Below are 21,651 nucleotides of genomic sequence, written 5' to 3'. Positions count from 1 at the left end.
AAAAAAAAAAAAAAAGTGAGCGAGATGGTCTGAGGTTTGAATCCCATGCTTTACCATCTTCTACTTTTCAGTGTCTAATTATTTATTCATTTCTTTTATTGTTGGGGATTCATTGAGGGTACAAGAAACCAGGTGTCTAACTCTTTTATTTTATTTTATTTTATTTTTTGCAGAGTTTGGCCAGGGCCAGGTTTGAACCCACCACCTCCAGTCTAGGGGGCCGGTGCCCTACTCCTTTGAGCCACAGGCGCTGCCCAGGTGTCTAACTCTTTATGGAAGTACAGTGTGCACACAGGACAGTGTGTGTGCTCTTTGTTCAGATTAATGAGTTTTTACTAAATGAGATACCCACGCAACCTGCACCCAGCTCAAGGACCAGGACATAATCCGTCTCCCCCAGTGTCCCTAGTGCTCCCCCTCTGTCCCCTCATTCCCCTGCAAGTAATCACTGTCTTGATTTCTAACAGCATAGATTAGTTTTGCCTGTTTTTGGACTTTGGATAAATGGAACATCATTGTAAATTTTGTCTGGAGAGACTTACCCATATTGTCACATGCAGTGGTAAACTGTGGATTCTCATTGCTTATGCTATTCCGTTTTGCACCTATAACCCATTTATGTATTCTACTGTTGGTAAATATGAGGGCAATTTCCAGTTTGGGGCTTCTGTGAAGGTTCTAGTACACATCTTTTGGTACATATATACATATGTTCAGCTTTAAGAATTATTTACTGTTTTCCAGAGCAGTTACACAAGTTTAAATTTGCTCAGCAGTGTATGAAAAAAAGAAAGGAATGAAGGGGATAGGGGGAAAGGATGGGAGGACCCTTAGAAAACACTGAGAGGTACAAAGAAAAAGTTGTTTCCGGCCTTTGTAAACTTGCAAGGCATTTGATGGCGAGGCTGTAAGGATTGAGGATAAGGGATTAAATGGCACAGTGGTGCAGATGGACTGATGCTTCCTTTTAATATAACTTTGAAATGAGGATTTCTGGGTCTCAGTTATCTTACTGACATAATGAGAATAATATATATCTCATAGGTTGTTTTAAAAAGTAAATATGAAATACATACACATATGTGACAGGTTTTATGTAAAGTCCTTAGCACAGTGCCTACTCATAACACACTCTCAATAAAATTTTACCTTGTGTTATAGCCAAACTTGTCATTGCATCATCACTATCAAATAGACCGATGCCTACTGCCCATCCCATTAGGATCCCCTCCTGGGGCAGGCAGCTGCAACATGAGATATATATGCTACTTTATTGTTAAAATTCTTTACAGGTAAACTTGTCCCAGTTAGATTATAGATGGTGTAAATATCTATTAGCAGTGAATGAAGGTATGAGCTTAGGCTGGCTCCACCATCTCTGTAGGTTTGGGGGAGGCCGTCCTGAGGTTAGGGCCCTTCCAGCCTTCCTTGTGTGAATGGAACAAATTGTCCCTGCTCAGAGACACTTGCATAATAGGGACAGAGCAGGTCTGGCTTGTGCTGAGACATGGCCTGTGTGTCGACAGTGAACCTGCTCTAGGAATGACCTCAAGAAACAGTCCCATGGGAGCCTCTTCCTCAAGGACGTCTAGCCCTTTGTGAGCCCTAGTCATCCTCTGAGTGATCATCCCCACATCCCCTTCCTCTGCTACTTCCGCAGAACAGACTGGACCCTCTGTGCCCTTGCTTCAAATCAACACCATCAACTCTGATTTTCGTCAGCATATTTGGCACTATCTGCTATGTTCTTGCTTATTTCTCTATTGATATTTTTATTATCTGCCCTTTGTTTATTACTATCTGATGTTGTTTGTGCATTTTATTTGCTTATTATACGTCTGCGCTTCTTACACACAGCTCTCCATTAGAAGTCAAGTGCCTTGACAGCACGGATCGTGTCTGTCTTATTCACTGCTCTACGTTACTTCAGAACCTAGTGTGCTCTCTGAAGTGTGATCAGAGAGATTCTACCCAGAGACACCAGACATGCGGTGTCTTCTTCACGTGTTAGAGCATGCAGGAATGCTTGCCCGAGGGCAAAGGTTCAGGAGCCCTTTGTACAAGGTCGGACCGTTAAGTTTGCAGACTCATCCTAGAAAAAGTGCTGTGTATCTCACTGCTGAATATCATTAAAGTCACCAGACAGCCAAGAGCTATACAATGATAGTCCTTATGGCCATTCTAGGAAAAAGAATCACAAAATCGCATTGACTCTGGCATAGCTTTTCAAAGGGAGCACCTCGAAGGTGACCAGGGTAATACTCAGCAATGAGGCATACAGGTAGCACTTTTTCTAGGATGAGTTCACAAACATAATTGTCTGACCTCATATGCTCACCCTTAGAATTTCATCACAGGGAATACTAGGCCAGTCTCTCACAGCAAGGGTGTGCTTAGTGTTTCTTGTTGCTCATCTGTCCTCCTTTCCAAAGCATCCCCCTGGCTTTTTAAGGACTATGCTTCTCTCCTGTAGCCCTTCCCTGTGGGGCCACAACCCCCTTGGCAAAAGTAATTATGAACTTACTGCCTCTTTCATACATCTCTCTCCACCCTAGGACACACCAAAAGAGAGAGAGGGAGAGAAAGAGATTGAGAACTCATTGTCAGCACACAAGGCTACTTGAAAACTTGCCATTTCTCCATTTGCTACGTTTTTCAGGCAATCTCCACTTTCTAGTGCAATGCAGTTTTCTTTATCCGATCTCTTTTTACGAGCAAGTTGCCATCACTTGCTGGGGTAAAGTACACTTAGAGTCAGGTATTCATTCAAAGACTGGGACGGAGAGGGGAGAGATGTGAGCCACGCTCAGCTAGATTCTTTTCTGTAAAGGATGACCTTGAAAAGACCTGCGGCAAGTGGCCTCCTCAGTCCTCCAAGCTCCCCCCCACCGTGCCTGCTCACAGAGTAAGCCTGCATGCCATGGACTTGTCCCCTGTCCCTGCATAGGGCAGAGGCTTGCTTTCACTACCACTGTAGCTGATCTGAAATAAGGGAAAGAAATATTGGGAGCTGGGACTGGGAGCAAGGAGACGTATTGTAAGGGCAGAAACCAGTTTCCATCGAACTGAAATACCGGCCTCGTTCAAGATTACCTCCTGACACACAGATTCACACGTGTTCACAACACTTCATTTACTTTACAAAACTCAGCTAATTAATTCTTGAGTTCACTCTCCGGGTAAAACAAATCTGCAGCTGTAAAGTTAAGGCCTGAATAGCAGTTACTTGTGTAACCAGAAAGAGAGCCAAGAAAAAAATCTGTAAAGATGAACTTGTTATGGGCATTCAGACACTCGTTTTGTTGATTTCTGGGTTTGTTTTTGTTTTTAAGCAGTGGCACTCTCCTGTGTCTCTCTCCAGTGAGACCCCACAATCCTTTTTTCTCACACACTCTCCCATTGTGTCAGGCTTTGCACCAAGTTACAGATGTATTAGCAGGAGGCATGGACCGTCTCTCCAACAGGCAATGAAAAGCCATCTTAAAGGGGAAATGAGTCATCTTGGGAGCCAGGAGGAAGATGGGTACACCGCGACAAGGATGGGCCACAGGAAAACGATGCATTACCCACCTGTTAAGTCTGAGCACATCACCCATGCTCCCCCGCACTCCCCAGGGGACGCTGCAACGGCCCACAGTCCACTGACTACAGCTCCCCAGACCTGACTAGTGACGCCCACCTGCTAAGCAGAGTTTCAATTTAAGCAACCTCCAGCTCTCCGCAGCCCCACGCTTCTTCACCTTCTCCTTTCTTTCCATGGAGGTAATTAACTAGTTGACTTCTTCTTAGCCCTTCTGTTGATGAAGATTTCAGGTTCATACGAAAGCCTTATACTAAAATATGTAAGGATATTTTGACACTGGCATGGAAAAAATTCTAAACCGGCTAGCAAAACTTTCCTGAAGGATAAAGATAGGGAAGAGCTGAAGATTATCTTCAGGGGGAGAATGCCGCACCATGAGTCCTTTTTCCCCTTTCAAGTAGCTCCTGATCATGAACGACCAGAAACCCTAGGAATAAATGATAAATCGTGTGACTAATAGATTTCTTCCCGGGGATCAGGGAGGTAGGGAGGTAATTGTGTGTGTGTGTGTGTGTGTGTGTGTGTACAAGGTCCATGGAAGTGGAAAAGTCGCCGGTTCCTTGAGACACCGACCCTATTCCCTCAGCCACCGGGTCTGGCTCGGGTCGCTGGGGCGCGCTCTGGTGGCTGTGCCGCAGACAGGGGTTCGACTGTGACCCCCCGCGCGCTCCCGTCCCCACCCCCGCACCCCGCGCCCCGCGCCAGCCCGCGCAGCGCGACTGGCGGCCGCTGCAGACCCGGCTCCAGGAGGCGCGGGGCGCGGCTGGCGGGCAGAGCCATCCAAGCAGGAGAGCTGCTGCCTGGCGTCCGCCACGCCGTCCTCCCTCCCCCGCTGCCTCCGCCCCTCCCCCCGCGGCCGCTGCGGGGGAGCCCGGGAAGCCGCGGCGCCGGCGCTCGGAGCCCGCAGGTCGGGCACCCGGACTAGCGCCGACGCGGGGGCGGCGGCAGCGCGGAGATCTCGGTCCCGCAAGACGCGGACGGCGCCGGGCGAGCGAGCGTGCGTGCGAGGGAGGGCTGCGCCGAGCCCGGGGACCCCGCCGGCCCCAGCTTCGGCCCAGCGCGCTGCAGCCCGCAGCATCCCCGCCTGCGCCCCGCGGCACGCGCGCCACGGCCATGAACACCAGCGATGCCAAGGAGTACCTGGCCCGGAGGGAAATCCCTCAGCTCTTCGAGGTAGGGCGTGGGGCCGGCGGAGGGGCGGGAGCGCCGGACACCCATCCCCGGGGCGGGGGCGAGGCACGTGCGCCCTGTCCCACCTGCCCCACGCGGGGCAGGGGAGTGAGGGGGCTTGCGGGAGCCGGCTCGCCTGAGCAGAGTAAGCGCTCCCGCGGGTTGCGGGGTCCTGGCTAGATGGCTGATGTTGGAAGCTAGCATCTCACCCATCAAGTTTCAGTCTTCCAGCTGGGTTCTGGAGGCTGACTGCTCCGGCTCACCCCTCGGGTGTGGACGCCCGCGGTGGGCTTCGGGCATTGGCCGGGCCTCATTCTCTGGGGACGAGAGCCGAGCATGGGGGTGCTGTCTCCCCGCAAAGAGCAACGACCGAGGGATCCAGAGCCCCAGCCCCTCTGCGCGTGAGGGTCGGGACCCCTGAGCAGAATGGGGCAATGTGGGCAAAAGCAGCCCAGGCCGGGGACGGCGTGGAAGAGAAGGATGAAGATGCGAAAAACAAATCGCAGCCCATCGAGTGCGCCGAGCGCTGCCTCGGGGGTGACAGGCGCCCAGGGCTGCTCTGCGCGTCGGTGAATGAACTCCCGGGCACGTTTCTCCGTCGCTCTAGTCCCTCGCATCTCCGCGGCAGCTGTCGCCTGCGCCCTGCGACCCACCGAGAGCGAGCGGGTTGAGGAGGGAGCGGCGAGGCGGGAGGGACTCCTGTTGCTGGTCTTCAGACCGCATCCCAGCGTCACCTGCACCAGGGACCAGGGCAGAGGGGGGCTCTGGAGGGGAACTAAAAAAAAACCTTGGGTAGTTCCCAGCCTCAGTCGCTGTCTCAGATCGTTTTGTTTCCTTTCCTTCTCTCGATATTTGAATTTTTTAAACATTCCTGAATCCAAAGTGGCTTTTGCTTATGTTAAAAAAAAAAAAAATTAAATGAAGCCGCTTTATGGGAGGAGCCCTGAAAGGGGAAACCCATTCACTGCAAAACTGGGCCCATTTCTGAAAAGTGCAGTTCAGCACGGCAGGCTCAGGGCCATGGGTGGTTCTTTTTCGTGTTTGGGAGATTTGTCCTGTTAAAAGGGATTTTAAAATACAACTCAGAATAATAATTTGCCCCTGTTTCCTCAAACTGTCTTTAAAATGAGCCGCCCTAATTCTAGACCTTCGTTTTTATCTCTCAGGCCATCTGAAGCCAAGAGTTCAGGAAACCACCCACTGAGCTCAAGCCCCAATCTAGCAAATGTGTGATTCCTAGGAGAAAATGCGTGATGTGCCTAAGGACAGGTGTCGGGAGTCTTGAGACTTTTGCTTTTTCATTTTTAAAAACTAAATATGGAGATTAAGAAGAGTTGAAGGTTTTTCTCACAAAAATTACTAATGAGATCAATTTCATTTCTACACTTCCAAAAGAGTAACTCATACCATCTAGAAGAGGGCCACCTTATTGCAAATACTACTAAATACTGTGTCTATTTTCTTTATAAATATGGGGACTGTTTTTCTTCCTGGGTAGAAGGTAAGCACAGAGCTTACCTTAATAGTTTGTTCATGAAAATCTACCCTGTGTATGCAAATAAGTGGTGACAGGTGTTTTTCTTCGGGTTTTATGCTTTTTTATTGTCTCTTCTGCATTTGAAAGGGAAATTTTAAAATACTGCACACCCAGAGAAGGAAATCAGCTAGCTTAAGTAGAACACAGGAATACAGTGTCCTTAGATTCGATCCTGAATGCCGGGAAGCTGGAAGAAGACCGCTGGTGACCTTCAAAGGCTTTGTCTTCCAGTAAAATGAATCTGTGCTGTGCCCAGTCCAGGAGCGGAGCAAGACCTGGCGGTTCTCCACGTGATGGGACAGACTGTCAGACCAAACACTTCAGGTTTCTAACATGGACTTTCTCCCTCAAAATCACAATATTCTAGGTACACGAAGTTTAGCAATTAGGTATCTATCAAACTCCAAAACGCTGGCCCCAGCTGTGGTCATGAGACACATTATAGACCAGTTGATTGATTATTGACTCTACGTATTGTCAAACAAGTAGGTACATCTAAATCACCTTTTCAGATTTCTTCCTGACTGGAGACATCCCGTAGGCTAAATGGAATATGAGATGTATCTGGTAGGTTTATGTGTGACATGTGTTCTGTTTTTAGATTAATTTTTTTAGTCCACTTTCTCCTGACTTTGTCATGAGTTTTTAATTTTAGCTAAATTTATGGTGTATACATTGATCTTGTACTTTACAGTAAGAGACTTGGCAATTAATTTGGATACTGTAGAACCTCACAGTGTATTATTCACATTCTCAAAGGATTAACTTGGAGACTAGTAACGTCTACTGGTTGTCTTCAATCCCTGCTAGTGGCCGGCTGGTAGAAGAAAGGATTTAAATTATCCATGAAGGAGTAGAACTGATTGTTCTGTTTTTAAAATCAGTGCCCTTTGGGGAATCCGTTTTGATTAGGGCGGCTGCACGCGTGCGTAAACGAGGTCGGACAGTTAAGTTCACAAACTCATCCTAGAAAAGGGACTCCGTACCTCAGTGCTGATATCACTGCTGGCACCTTCGGAGTGCTCCCCTTGGAAAGCTGTGCACCCACACCAGTGCCTAATCCACCCTTCAAAGCACTCCTTCTAGGATGAGGTTCACAAACTTTTTTTTTTTTTTTGAGACGGAGCCTCAAGCTGTCCCCCTGGGTAGAGTGCCCTGGCGTAGCTCACAGCAACCTCCAACTCCTGGGCTCAAGCGAGTCTCCTGCGTCTGCCTCCCAAGTAGCTGGGACCACAGGTGCCTGCCATGACGCCCGGCTATTTTTTGGTTGCAGCCGTCATTGTTGTTTGGCGGGCCCAGGGTTGGATTCAAACCCGCCACCTTAGGTGTATGTGGCTGGCGCCTTAGCCACTTGAGCCACAGGCACCGAGCCGAGATTCACAAACTTGTCAGACCTCGGCAGCTCTGTTGGCCATTCCAGAGAAAGAGTTTCAAAATTCCTTTGTGCATTGTTTCCCAAGGGGAGGACCTCAAGGGGACTGTGGTGATTGATATTCAGCAGTGAGGACTGCAGCACCTTTTCTAGGCTGAGTTCTCTTTGTCCAACATCTTGTTTCCCAGTCGGAAAAGACTCTGAGTGTGTTCACCCATTTTCAGAAATACTAAGGAGAAAAAAAGCAAAAGAGCCGATCTTGAGTAATTCATATTGTAGTTGGGTTATACATGGGGCAGGGTGAATCTGGTATTTTCTTTTTCCCACGTATCATATTTTTTCAAGACGTCCGGAAAGGAATATACAGGCTTTGGAATCAGAAACACTGAGCTGGGATCCTGGTGTTAGGGGTTTCTAGCTGAGGAATCTTGAGTAAGTCACTAACATCTCTGAGCCATGATTTTCTAATCAGTGAAATGGGGTAATGGTGCCACACTAGGCTGAGAGCATGTTGGGTAGGCTAATGCCGGTGTGACACAGGTCTTCAGGCACGGATAAAGCTAACAACGGCTCCATGTATAGGAGGAATGTGAGGAGCCAGACTGAAATGTGCGACTTGTAGCATTTTTGCAAACTAGTACATGTGACACATTGGACACTATGAACAGAAGAAGAATAGCAGAATCATGCTTCCCCTGCCCCCTGGAACCTCCGTGGATATTGTAGTGACTTACTATGTATCAAATAAGAATTTTTTACTTTCAGACTTAAATTTTTTTTTTTTTTGAGACAGAGTCTTACTTTGTTGCCCCCGGTCAAGTGCTGTCGCATCATAGCTCACAGCAACTTCAGACTCTTAAGCTCAAGCGATTCTCTTGCCTCAGCCTCCTGAGTAGCTGGGACTACAGGCACCTGCCATGACACCCAGCTTTGTTTTGGTTGCCATTGTCATTGCTGTTTAGCAGGCCCAGGCTGGGTTTGAACCTGTCAGCCTCGGTGTATGTGGCTGGCGCCCTACTCATTGAGCTACGGGCGCTGAGCCCAGACTTCAATTTTTTTGAGTCTCACTCAGACTTGAATTTTGAGGATTTGTTTTTCCTAATCAGAAAATAGTTTACTATGCACCTACCACATCCTGGGAAAAGTGTCTGTGTTATTGAAGAGTATGGATTACAAGAGGAGACCCCAACACATAAACTGAGGGTTTCAGTATAAATACCAAGTGTGGTGTTCCTTGCTAGTACTGTTGGAACACAGAAACACAGAAGGGGAGATCCAAGGCCAAGTTAGGGATCCAGGGGGAGCCTTCCCGATAATACCTGTAATAACTAAAACCATCATTGGTTGGGTTCTTCGTATATGGCAGGCACTTCATTTGCCCTGTACAAATACTAAATTTTTTAATTCTCACACAGCCCTGAGGGATTTATTATTGCCCTCATTTTGTAGAAGAAACTGAGGCTTAGAGATTTTAAGGATAAGTAGGAGTGGCATAAATAATGACAAAGCATTTTTTCACACGCTGCACTTTGTCACACCCTAATACGCCTCTTCCATTTCCTAATCTGGTTGTCCGCATTGTTTACAAGGTGGAGAATGCTGTGCTGAAAACTAATTGTCCAGAATTTAAGGGATTCTCTTCGTTACTCAATCAACTCATCATTTCAATTCAAATTGTTTATTAAAAGACAAAAGCAAAGGACAAAACCAGCTCAGAATGCAACGATGGGGCATAACACTATTTTAATAAAGGTGGATTAAAAATTTAGTGATGACTGTTTTGTTATATTCCAGAGCCTTTTGAATGGATTGATGTGTTCTAAGCCAGAAGACCCCATAGAGTACCTGGAAGGTTGTTTACAGAAAGTAAAGGAGCTGGGTGGCTGTGACAAGGTAAAATGGGATACTTTCGTCAGCCAGGAGAAGAAGACCTTACCTCCTCTGAACGGAGGACAGCCACGAAGATCCTTTCTAAGAAATGGTAATGTGTATGTGGAATAATAGACGGTGTTTTAGCGATAGCAGTTATCTTTAAAACATACTTAGATTTTATGCAGTGATTTAACTTACTCAGTTGACAAATGCCTGGAAGAATATAAGTCCCTGAGCATGATTCATCTCTCTTTCCTACTAATTCAAATCAACTCCATGAAAAGACAAATAAAATGATGTCTCATTGTCCAGCAATTCATGAACAGCTTAAACGAAATTTTATATTACTGACTTTATCATTTTGAAAAATAAATTATATTAACAAGCCATGAATTTTCCTTAAAATTGCAAATAAGATTCTTTTCCAAATAAATGAGTAGAAAATAAGTGAAACTGGTAATTATTATGTAACAATTCAACGTTTTACATTAGCCCGCAAGAGATTTGGCTTATTGATATATTACCAAGTTCAGAGTTCATAGGAATGCCTCTGCATAAATTCACATAAAGTTTATAGCAATAAATTCAACAAAAATATGTTAAGCAGCTACTAAATGCATTGTATTAGATTAGGCATTTGGGTGCTAGAAAAAGTAAACTTGCTTAAGTTTTAGGATTTGTTTAGCTGGAGTTCATTAAGGAAGATTTATGGTATTCTGATCTCTTTGTGAGATATGTCCTTATCAAAATTGGGGGTTCAACATCAGCCAACCAGCCTTTGAGTATCTAGAATAAGTTGAGAAATATAATTTGATGAGAAGAATGGAATCAGTTTCCATCAGGGGAAACTAAAATTAATACTTTTAAAAGAATTTCTAAAACTCTTTTCTAAAATACAGTGATCTCATGGAAAATTTCAGTATATTTTCAACCCTTCCAGGGATGGGGCACCTGTGGCCTTCAGATTTCAAGATTTATTCTTTTTTAAGCATCAGAGGAGACAAGAAAAACTTCATCTTCCTCTGCTTCACCACCCTTTAAAAAAATTAATATGAATGTACACATTTTTAGGCTACATTATTGTCAATTCTAAGGTAAAGTTCAAGTTGTAGTTGAGCCCTTCACCCGGGGGTGTGCTAACCACCTTCATATTGGGCACATTAGGTGAGATCCCGGGGATTGCCCTCCTCCCTCCAGCCAATCACCCTCTCTCCTCCTCCTCCCTGCCTCCACCTCTCCCCTCCCCCTTGCTAGACTATGCTTTGTTTTATCATTCATGTGGGCGTGTAGTTGTTCATACATTGGTTTCCTATTAGTACTGAGTACACTGGATTTTTTTTTCCGTTCTTGAGATACTTTACTAAGAAGAATGTGTTTCACCTTCATCAGGTAAACTAAAAGATGTAAAGTCTCCATGTTTTCTTATGGCTCAATAGTATTCCATGGTATACCTATGCCACAGTTTGTTAATCCCTTCATAAGCTGATGGGCATTTGGGTTGCTTCTACAACTTAGCAGTTGTGCTGCACCCCTTTTAATAAAAGGATTTGTTCTTATAAATTTGGATTCAGTCAAAAGGCTACACTTAAGGACTTAGAAGGCCACATTTTACCTTGAGGCTGCAGGTTCCCCAGGCCTGCCAGACCATTCTCAAAAATTGTTCCACGAAAAGTTTATGCTATACAGACAAAATTTGAAATGGAAACAATTCTACTTGTAAGAATAGCAGGAAACAAATTTTAGTTTGTTTGACCTTTTCAGACATGACCCTCTCAGATTTTATTTGAATGCAGTAAGAGAAAGGTCATAGTGTGCTGCTAAATTTCAAGAAACCCAAGCAAAAGAGGGACAGCAGAAATAGCATTTCCACAGACATATCTCCAAAGAGAAGTCTTTTCCTGTTCATGCAGGAATCAATACTAGACGATGTAGATTTAAGGAGGCAAATATTTTGCTGATAAGACAGTCCCCCAACCCAAATTCCCCAGCACTGCTGATAAGCAACCAAGGTCATGGTTGTAAATGTGCCCATTGCTCAGATAGGGTTCACTACGTATCGGGTAGGTTTTCATTCATCCTCTCCTTCTCTTGTCCTTCATTTGATTTCTGTTGAGTTTTGCTTTCCTCTGTGCACATGTGTGCTCATCAATTAGTTCTAATTTAAAAGTGAATATATGAGGTATTCATTTAGTAGGATAGGACAGTGATCTCTAGTTCCATCTAAGCTGTTACAAAAGCCGGTAAGTCACCTGTCTTCATGACTGAGTAGTACTCGGTGACATACACATACCACATTTTGTTAATCCACTCATGAATTGGCTTGGCACTTGGCTTGATTCCACATCTTCACAATTGTAAGTTGTGCTGCAATAAAAATGAGAGTGCAGGTGTCTTTTTGATAAGATGACTTCTTTTCCTTTGAGTCAATACCCCGTAGTGGGATTGTTGGATCAAATGATAGGTCGACTTTTACTTCTTTGAGGTATCTCCATACTGTTTTCCACGGAGGTTGTACTAGTTTGCAGTCTCAACAACAGTGTGTGAGTATTCTTCCTGTATCCACTAGCTAGGGTCTTTGGTTTTGGGCTTTTTAATTAAAGATTTTCTAACAGGGGTGAGGAGCTATCTTATGGTGGTTTTAATTTACATTTCCCTGGTGATTAGTGACATTAAGCATTTTTTCCTATGTTTATTGCCCATTCATTATCTCTCTTCTTTGGAAAAGCTTCTGTTCGTGTCTTTTACCCACTTTTTGATGGGGCTGTTTGATTTTTTTCTTGATGATTTGCTTGAGTTCTTTGTAGATTCTGGTTATTAGGGCTTACTCAGATGTGCAGCTTGCGAATATTTTCTCCCATTCTGTAGGTTGTCTTTTTGCTCTGTTGAGTATTTCTTTGACTGTGGAGTATACATTAATTTAATTAAGCCCTATTTATATATTTATGTATTTGTTGCTGTGATAGCCATTGGGGTCTTTTTCATAAATTCTTTGTCTAGGCTGATATCTCAAAGAATTTTTCCAACACTTTTTTCTAGAATTCTTATGGTTCATGCCTTAAATTTAAGTCTTTTATTCATCTTGAATTAATTTTTGTGAATGTTGAGAGATATGGGATCTGTTTCATCTGTCTACATGTGGCAATCCAATTTTCCCAGCACCATTTATTGATAGGGCTTGTTTCCCCCTGTTTATATTGTTGTCTACTTACTCAAAGATCATTTGGCTGTATGCGAATGGTTTTATATATGAGTTTTCTGTTCTGTTCCCTTGGTCTGTGTCTCTGTTCATGTGTCAATACCATGCCATTTGGGTTACTATATAGCCTTGTAACATAGTTTGAAGTCTGGTAATGTGATGCTTGCAGATTTTTTCGTTTTGCTTGAAATTGCTTTGACTATTTGGACTCTTTTCTGGTTTCAAACAAAGAGTAGAACTCCTTCTTCTAGATCTGTGGAACAAGATGCTGGTCTTTGATGAGGGTTGCATTGAATGTGTAAATCATTTTCGCTTTGAGTAGTGTGGCCATTTTAACAATGTTGATTCCACTGATCCATGAACATGATGTTTTTCCATTTCTTTGTGGCATCTGCAATTTCTTTCCTCAGTCTTTTGAAGTTCTCTTTATAAAGATCTTTCACTTAGTATATTCCTAGGAATTTTATTTTCTTTTTAGCTATTCTGAATAGGTATTGAGTTTTTGATTTAAAACTTGGCTTGACTATTATTGTTGTCTAGGATTCATGTACATTGATTTTGTAACCGGAGACTTCAGTGAATTTATTTATCAATTCTAAGAGTCTTCTGGTACAGTCTTTGAGGATTTCTAGATATATCACATCATATCATCAGCAAAAATAAAAAACTTAACTGCTTTCCCAATTCAGATGCCCTTAATTTCCTTCTCTTGCTTTAGCAAGAGGACTAGGTACTAGGACTTCTAGTACTATGGTGAATAGAAGTGGTAATAATAGGCATCCTTGCCTTGTTCCAGTTCTTAACAGAAATGCTTTTAACTTTTACCCATTCGGTGTGATGTTAACCAGGCATCTTCAAACTACAGCCCGTGGGCCACATACAGCCCACCTAGGACATTTATCCAGCCCACCAGGTGTTTTTGCCACTGCTGCCTATCCTGCTTAGCAGCCAACTCATCCTGGGGCCTATAGTCTGGCCCTCCAATGGTCTGAGGGACAGTGAACTGGCCCCCTGTTTAAAAAGTTTGAGGACCCCTGATGTTGACTATGGGTTTGTCATATGTGACTTTTATAATTTTGAGACATGATCCTTCTATGCCCAGTTTGTTGAGGGTTTTTATCATGAAAGAGTGCTGAATTTTGTCAACTGCTTTTTCTGAAAGTATTGAGTACATTGGATTTTTTTTTTTCCATTCTTGAGATTCTTTACTAAGAAGAATGTGTTTCACCTTCATCTGGGTAAACATAAAAGTTGTAAAGTCTCCAACTTTTCTTATGGCTGAATAGTATTGCATGGTATACATACATATGCCACAGTTTGTTAATCCCTTCAGGAGCTGATGGGCATTTGGGTTGCTTCTATGACTTAGCAATTGAGATGATCATATAATCTTTGTTTTTGCTTCTATTTATGTGATCATATAATCTTTGTTTTTACTTCTGTTTATGTGTTGAATCAAATTTATCAATTTATATATGTTGAACCATCCTTGCATTCCTGGGATGAAGCACACTTGGTCATGGTAGACTATTGATAGCAAAATTCAGTTTGCTAGTATTTTATTGAGAATTTTTACATCTATATTCATAAGGAATGTAAGTACTAATCAGTACTCTTATTTTTTTGTTGTGCCCTTTCCTGGATTTGGTATCAATGTGATACTGGTTTTGTAGAATGAGTTTGGTTGGATTCCCTTTTTCTTGACATTATGGAATAATTTCTACAGTATGGATACCAACTCTTCTTTGTAGGTCTGATAAAATTTGGCAGTGAACTCATCTGGTCTGGGGCTTTTGTTTTGTTGGAAGATTTCTTTCTATTGCTGCTTCAATCTTATTGCTCATGATTGGTCTGTTCAGGAGTCCTATTTCTTTCCAATTGAGTCTTGGGTGGGTTTCCATTTCTTCTATTTTTTTTAGTTTATGTGCATAGAGATTTTCATGGTATTCACAGATGATACTTTGTATTTATAAGTTATCAGTTGTAAAATCTCCTTTTTTATTTCTTTCTTTCTTTTCTTTTCTTTCTTTCTCTCTCTCTCTTTTTTTGGATACAGAGTCTTACTCTGTCATCCTGGGTAGAGTTGCCATGGCCTCATGGCAGCCTCAAACTCTTGGACTCAGGTGATCCTCTTGCCCCTGCCTCCCAAGTAACTGGGAACTACAGATGCCCACCACAATACCTGGCTAGTTTTTTCTATTTTTAGCAAAGATGAGGGTTTCACTCTTGCTCAGGCTGGTCTCAAACTCTTGAGCTCAAGCAATCCACCTGCTGCAGCCTCCCAGAGTGCTAGGATTACAGGTGTGAACCACTGAACCTGGCCGCCTTCTTTTTCATTTCTGATCAAGCTTATTTAGGTCCTTCTCCCCCCACCCCCCAATTCCTGGTTTATGTAGCAAGAGGTCAATCAATTTTATTTCTTTTCAAAGGACCAACTTTTTGTTTTGTTGATCATCTGTATTATTTTCTTGTTTTTGATTTCATTTAGTTCTGCTCTGACCTTAGTTATTTCTTTTCTTCTGCTCACTTTGGGCTTGGTTTGCTCTTCCTTTTCTAGTTCCTTGAGATGTGTCATTAGATGGTTAATTTGTGATCTGTCTTTTTGATGTAGGCATTAAAGGATGTGAATTTTCCCTTAGGACTGCTCTTGCTGAATCCCGTAAATTTTGATAGCTTGTGCCCCCTTTGTCATTCTGTTTGGGGAATCTTTTGATTTCCATCTTGATTTCATCATTGATCCAGTAACTGTTCAGCAGCAAGTTATTTAATTACCATGACTTTGTGTAGAATTGGGTGTTTTTCAGGAACTGATTTCTAGTTTTATTCCACTGTGATCTGAGAAGATTTCAATTTTTTTGAACTTGTTGAGCCATATCTTTGGCCTGTGGTCACATGATTATATGGCTATCTTGGAGAATGTTCCATATGCCGATGAGAAAAATGCATATTCACTAATTTTTGTGTAAAATGTTCTATAAATGTGTATTAGGCACATTAGTTTTGGAGTCTCATTTAAGTCCAGTGTTTCATTATTCATTTTCTGCTTGGACTATGTGTCCAGTTCTGTCAGTGGGATGTTGAAGTTCCTGGCAATTATGAAGCTGCTGTTTATCTCTTGGCTTAGATCTATAGGGTTTGATTTACAAATCTGGGTGCTCCTGTGTCCAGTGCATATTTGTATTGTTATGTCCCTTGTTGAATTTCTCCTTTTACCATTGTATGATGACAGTCTTTGTCTGTCTTTATTATTGCTGATTTAAAGTCAATTTTATCTGATAACGAGCATGACTTTCTCTGCTTTCTTTTGGTTTCCATTTGCATGGGATATTTTCTTCCATCTCTTAACCTTGAGTTTGTAAGAGTCCTTGTGGGTTATATGTATTTATTACAAACAGCAGATACTGGCCTTGTGTTGTTTTATCCATTCAGCCAGTCTATATCTCTTGAGCGTGGAATTCAAATCATTTACATTGACTAATAGAATTGATAGATGGATACTAATCTGTTTATCCTGTTTATAGGACCTTACTGCTTTATTTTGCCTCTTGTACTATTTCAATATTTGACCTCTTGTCATTCCAATATCTTTATTTTGGTTGGTATTCATTGCTAGAGAGCTGGTGCTCCCTTTGGGGGTATCCTTTTGCTTTGATTTTTCATACTTCAGCGCTCTTTCACTGATTCATTCTCATCTGGAGCAGCTGTTGCTTCTTACTTTTTGGAATTCCTTTTGTTTAGATGGGGCTCCTCCACCCATAGAGATATCTTTGTAGCACATGTTGGGTAAGAACCTTTGGCTTTGTTTGTGGGTGCTTTGATGGAGGTGTAGTTCTGGATAGATGCCTTAGTTATTAATATCCTTAGTATGGTGGTTTTCTCAGTTGCTAGGTACTGTAGGCTGTAGCAGTGGTGAGCTATGTGTGTAGGCAGATTCCCTGTCTCTCTTTAATTAGAGAGGATGAAGATCTTTGAAATCTTTTCTCTTTCCCCAGCCCTCTGGGCTTCCTACCAGTGTGGATTGTATTGGCACACCCAATTTAATCTCTGAGACAGTAGGTGGTGCTTATGGGTGAAAATTGACCTCGCCCTATATGATTGAGTCAGTAAATGCTATAAAGGGCTGTACGAATTGACCGTCCTATCAGTAGGTAGTAATTTCTGGAAGGAATGAGCTGCAGTGTTGTGTTTGGGACCAGTGTCCAGCTCTAGTCCCTCAGAAGGACTCCAGAATGCCACAAGTAGTGGATGAGGTCCTAGAGCTTCCAGATGAGTTCTTACTCTCCACTACAGTGGAGGTGGGTGGGGGAGTGAGGCTGGCTGGGACTGGGTTGGGTGACCTAGCCCCTAGGCTCCACAGAAGCTGGTAAGGTAGCTGTTTTGGCAGGATTAAACCTTTAACTCCAAACTTCTGGGGAAAATTGCCAGGGAGGGCTGAAGAGGCCCCACCCACCCAGAAAGTCTGCTTATGGAGGCAGAACCCTGTGAGTTTTACAGTCTGGTTGTCCAGGTCTCAAATGTCCTATCTTGCTTGTGTGTGTGACCTACTGGCATGTGTCTTCAGAAAACACCAGCATGGAGGAAGCCAAATTGGGCACCCTGGATCCATTAAAAGTCTTCAAGGGCAGAGGCATCATCCCCACTCTCCAGGGAAGCTTGGCTCTACACTTCCACTATGGAGGAGCAACCACTTACCAAATTCTTGGCTCAGTTGGTCTCCTGGTTGGAATAGGTGGGGAGGGGCTACAGCTCCTGGTGTCACAAACTCCGTATCAGCTAGTTGAGACCATCTGTGTCATTTGGACCTGCTAGCTCTGTCATCTAGTCCTTTTAAATTTGTCATTTGTGTTTGTCTTTAATTGAGTCTTTGTGCTGCTCCCACCAGCTGGTATATACTTTCTACACTTTATCACCTATGCTCGTCTTTCAATCAAGATCAAGTGCTGCCTCTTTTGGATGTACTTTCTTACCACTCTAGGCCAAAAGGATCCACCCATTCATTGAATTACTTTGGTGTTTACCATGGAAGATATTCATTTTAACACTTATCCTGCCTGGTGTGTATACAGCTGTCAGATACAAGCATATAAGCTCCAGTTTGTAAACCCTGAAGAGACAGGACTACATCTCATTCTTTACGAATCACCCTTAACACTACCATGTCTGGCATGTTGTAAATAACATAAATGATGCACATTTGTTGCCCTTGTAGATATAAACTTAAATATTCATAATTTAAATTTTTAAATCAAATAGATTAAGGATAATAAATGTGTTGGGAAAGTAAAATTAAATGATGTTGAAAGATATTCTAGTTATAGGGGTTGTTTGCGCCTTTATGCCTGACTTGTGACAGGACACTAGTTTTTTGTTCCTTATGTCACCAGCCTATTCCACTGAGTTCCTGGGTCATAGTAAGGAAGTGGGTATCTGTATTTGTTGAGTGAATGAAATTCATGATGCATAAGCATTGGCTATGTGAACAGCTACGTATTGTTATGGAGTTCACAACTCCAGGGAGCACCATTTGTAGAGGCCAAGATGTATACACCTATTAAACAAAACTAGGGAATGTCTGAAAGTCCTTCTAAAGCAGGAGACAAAGTCCCATTGGCCAAGTGTATCTCATTGCCTGGTTTTCTAAATAGTTTTATTGGAATACAGGCACATTTATTTGCCTATGTTTTGTCTATGACGGCTTTCGCGCCACCATGGCTGAGTTGAGTATGAAACTTTATGGCTCTGAAAGGCCAAAATACTGACCTGATTCTTTAAGAGAAAATTTATTGGCCAATCAGGAAATCTTCCTCCAGTTAAGAGAAAAATATCGAACCCACTTAGTTTTTAAATTTCTCTTACTAACTGGTTAAGTGTGAAAAACATTTTATAGTGCTTTTTTTCCCTTTTCAAAGTTATCTTACTCTTTTGCAGTAATGCCTGAAAATTCAAACTTTTCATATCGGCGGTATGATCGGCTCCCTCCAATCCATCAATTCTCCATAGAAAGTGACACGGATCTTTCTGAGACTGCAGAGTTAATTGAGGAGTATGAGGTTTTTGATCCTACGAGACCTCGACCAAAAATCATTCTTGTCATAGGTATGAAAAAATAGAAATCAAGATTCTCATGCTAACTTTGTTTGTACATTTTCATATCCAAAAGTGTCAATTGTGTATATTTGAAATACTTAGTTGGATAATGACAAGCAATAGATGAAAAAACCCAGGGGACAATAAATGGAAATATTTTCAGAGCAATGTTCAATAAAACATAAATGTTGTATAATCTGATGCCTATTGCATTTGTATAGATTCCCATTCCAATGCCATAGAAATTCTTTATAATAAATTGAAAGTAAGTAATCTCCTCCAGATTTATTGTCCCATGATTTTATTTATTTAATCTTTAACATAGACAACTGAGTCCATTAGAAGTTTTCTAAGAGCTGTCCACAGTAATAGTCCCAGCTACTCAGCAGGCAGAGAAGGAAGGATCCCTCCAGCTCAGGAGTTCAAGTCCACCCTAAGCAACATAGCCAGACCCTGGCTTTAAAAGAAAAAAGAATGTTTCCTAAACATAATGTGATGCTTTCCCCTTTAATTAAAAAAAATTGAATTTCTATTCATTATAAACTTAAGAGGTCAAGAAAAATAATATCTTGGTAAATATTCATATAAATTAATCTTCTGCATGATAAACTAGCACCTATAATAAAATCTAAATTTCTCTGTTTACTACACAAGCAAATGTAATAGAATAGTGCTTTACCTTGCTCATATATCTGAGTATGAACCAAAATCAACAATGATAATTGTTAATTTTTAAAATTGCCACTATGAAGCTTATGTTGAATATGAAAATGTCAGTCCCATGCTATTTTACAAGGCATAGGGATTGAAAACGTTTTAAATATTTTTGAAGACTGTATTTTGGCCACTCTTGCAAATGCTTTCTCCAAATCTATAAAAGTCATGAAGAGACCTGTGAACAAGCAACATATGTAGTCATTGTCTCACTTACCAGTTAGACTCGGCTCTCACGGAGATGACCAAAAGCAAAAATCTTGCATGAATCTGTTCAAAGCTATTCTAGCCAGTAACTATGAACAGAGTGCCAAGTGTATACAGCCCCCAGGCAGAGACGTAACTTCAAAGGACAGATGATGATAGCAACTAGGGAAAAAGCATGCAAAGAAACACCAAGCTATAATAAGAACTGAAGTTCATCCGACTAAAATGAGTGACGTTTGTACACTTCAAAGTGAAATGAAAATGAAATTGCAAGTATATTTAGCCCTGAATTATTAAAAATAAGCTTGCCAAAAGAGAAATCAGCTTTCAAAGAGTCAGTATTCTTATGGCTTATGGTGGCCATGATGATGCCATAAATCTCTGTTCTTGAAAATGGAGTACTTTATTGTGTGCTTAAAATTTCTAAGTTCTTACCCTAAAGCCAAGGAAATACTTCATTCAATAATAGAGCTGCAGATGAAGAATAATTGGGAATTATTTCACAGCTTTATGGTTAGATGTAGACAGCCACATTTTTTTCTATTTTGTTTTTCCTGTTGCTGTTTGAAAAGTATTGGTGATTTTTACCAAGATGGATAAATTGAAGCTTTATTGTCCACAAAAATAGTTTAGTATCACATTACTCTGAGTAAAAAAGCACATATTTAATTTTTTAGGCACATTTTATGTGAAAATGATTAACATACTACAATAAGCTATTTGGACTCATGGAATATTTGGAGAAGACACAAACGTTCAGCTCTCCCTCACTTCCTACTCCTCTTTTTACTCAGTGAAATCAGCCTGCTTCCCAACGTTGCGATTCTGGTTATAGACTTGACATGCATCATAACATTTTATTCATTACCAGAATGAATGGGAACCCATAGTCTAAATAATTTTAAGTGGATTAAGACAAGGGAAGAGGTGAATCTTAAGTTGTCTGAGAAAATTGGGGCAATTTTATGACTTTTGAGGAATTATAAAATAATTGTTCCAGAAAGGTACGGATTTTTAAAGATATAAGTGAGATACAAACGCTTACATGGTAGTATATCTAAAAAACAAAATCTCCCTTCTGGTGCTATAGGATTTTTTTAAAGCTGGTCCTCTTGGCACAGATATGAATCTCTCTTATGTTAACATCACCATAAAATTTCAGTTAGATGGATCCTAATATTGACAAGTGCTAGACATAAGGAAAATAAAATTAAATTAAGCCCATTGTAGCTTTAGAGAGAAGAGAGTAGAATTTGTTAGTTAGGAAGCTACAATAACCCACCTCCTGAGACACACTCAGGCTGTTCTCAGTGTGACACCCATTTCTGTTCTGTTGTTGTTTCTGATGGTCTCCATTAGTTGACAAAATTTTTTTTTCCTTCAAAGTGCTGTAATTTTCACTGGATGTATGATTTTTTAAAATTCAGTGGAATTTATGATCTCTGAGTTTGATGGTTTCTGAGAAAAATTGTGGAAATAATAGTTTTGTGAAAGATACTGATTCTTTAAGGATTAAATTGGTTTGAATCTCTTATTGGAGCTGGTCATTTAATTGTTTTTCTTCAAGCCAATCCATGATTTGCTCATATGTGAATAAGTTAAAAGCAGCTATTTAGAGCCAAATCTCACTTTTGATTTGCAAAATAAAGAGTTTAATAACCTAGTAGAAGTGGTTCATAATGTTAAGTTTGATACGATAGGACTTAGTATCTCCTAGGAAGCGAATAGTCAAAATACAACTAAATTGCTATATGATGTTTAATAAATCAAGAAAAGCTGAAAACCAGATATGGGCATTATTTGGGATGAGGATAAATGATTCACATTGCATTAGTTGATCTTAGAATTCTGCTAGCCAGGCTCGGTGCCTATAGCTCAACCAGCTAAGGTGCCAGCCACGTACACCTAAGGTG

General features: G+C 41.8%; 1 protein-coding gene across 1 annotated transcript in view; it reads left to right on the top strand.

The window, feature by feature from the left end:
* Positions 1 to 4,398: 4,398 nt before the first annotated feature.
* Positions 4,399 to 21,651, top strand: part of AK5 (adenylate kinase 5) — a 227,219-nt gene continuing 209,966 nt past the window's right edge. Inside the window, exons 1-3 of the mRNA XM_003784217.1 lie at positions 4,399 to 4,756; positions 9,457 to 9,643; positions 18,659 to 18,826. Coding sequence (XP_003784265.1) covers positions 4,697 to 4,756; positions 9,457 to 9,643; positions 18,659 to 18,826 — 415 coding nt within the window. The 5' untranslated portion in view covers positions 4,399 to 4,696. The remainder of the gene's footprint in view (positions 4,757 to 9,456; positions 9,644 to 18,658; positions 18,827 to 21,651) is intronic.

The sequence above is a fragment of the Otolemur garnettii genome, unplaced genomic scaffold (assembly GCF_000181295.1).
Source record: "Otolemur garnettii isolate 467f Iridium unplaced genomic scaffold, OtoGar3 scaffold00010, whole genome shotgun sequence".
Lineage (NCBI taxonomy): Eukaryota > Metazoa > Chordata > Mammalia > Primates > Galagidae > Otolemur > Otolemur garnettii.
Note: the sequence above shows the minus strand (reverse complement) of the source record. Positions and strands in the feature narration are given on the sequence as shown.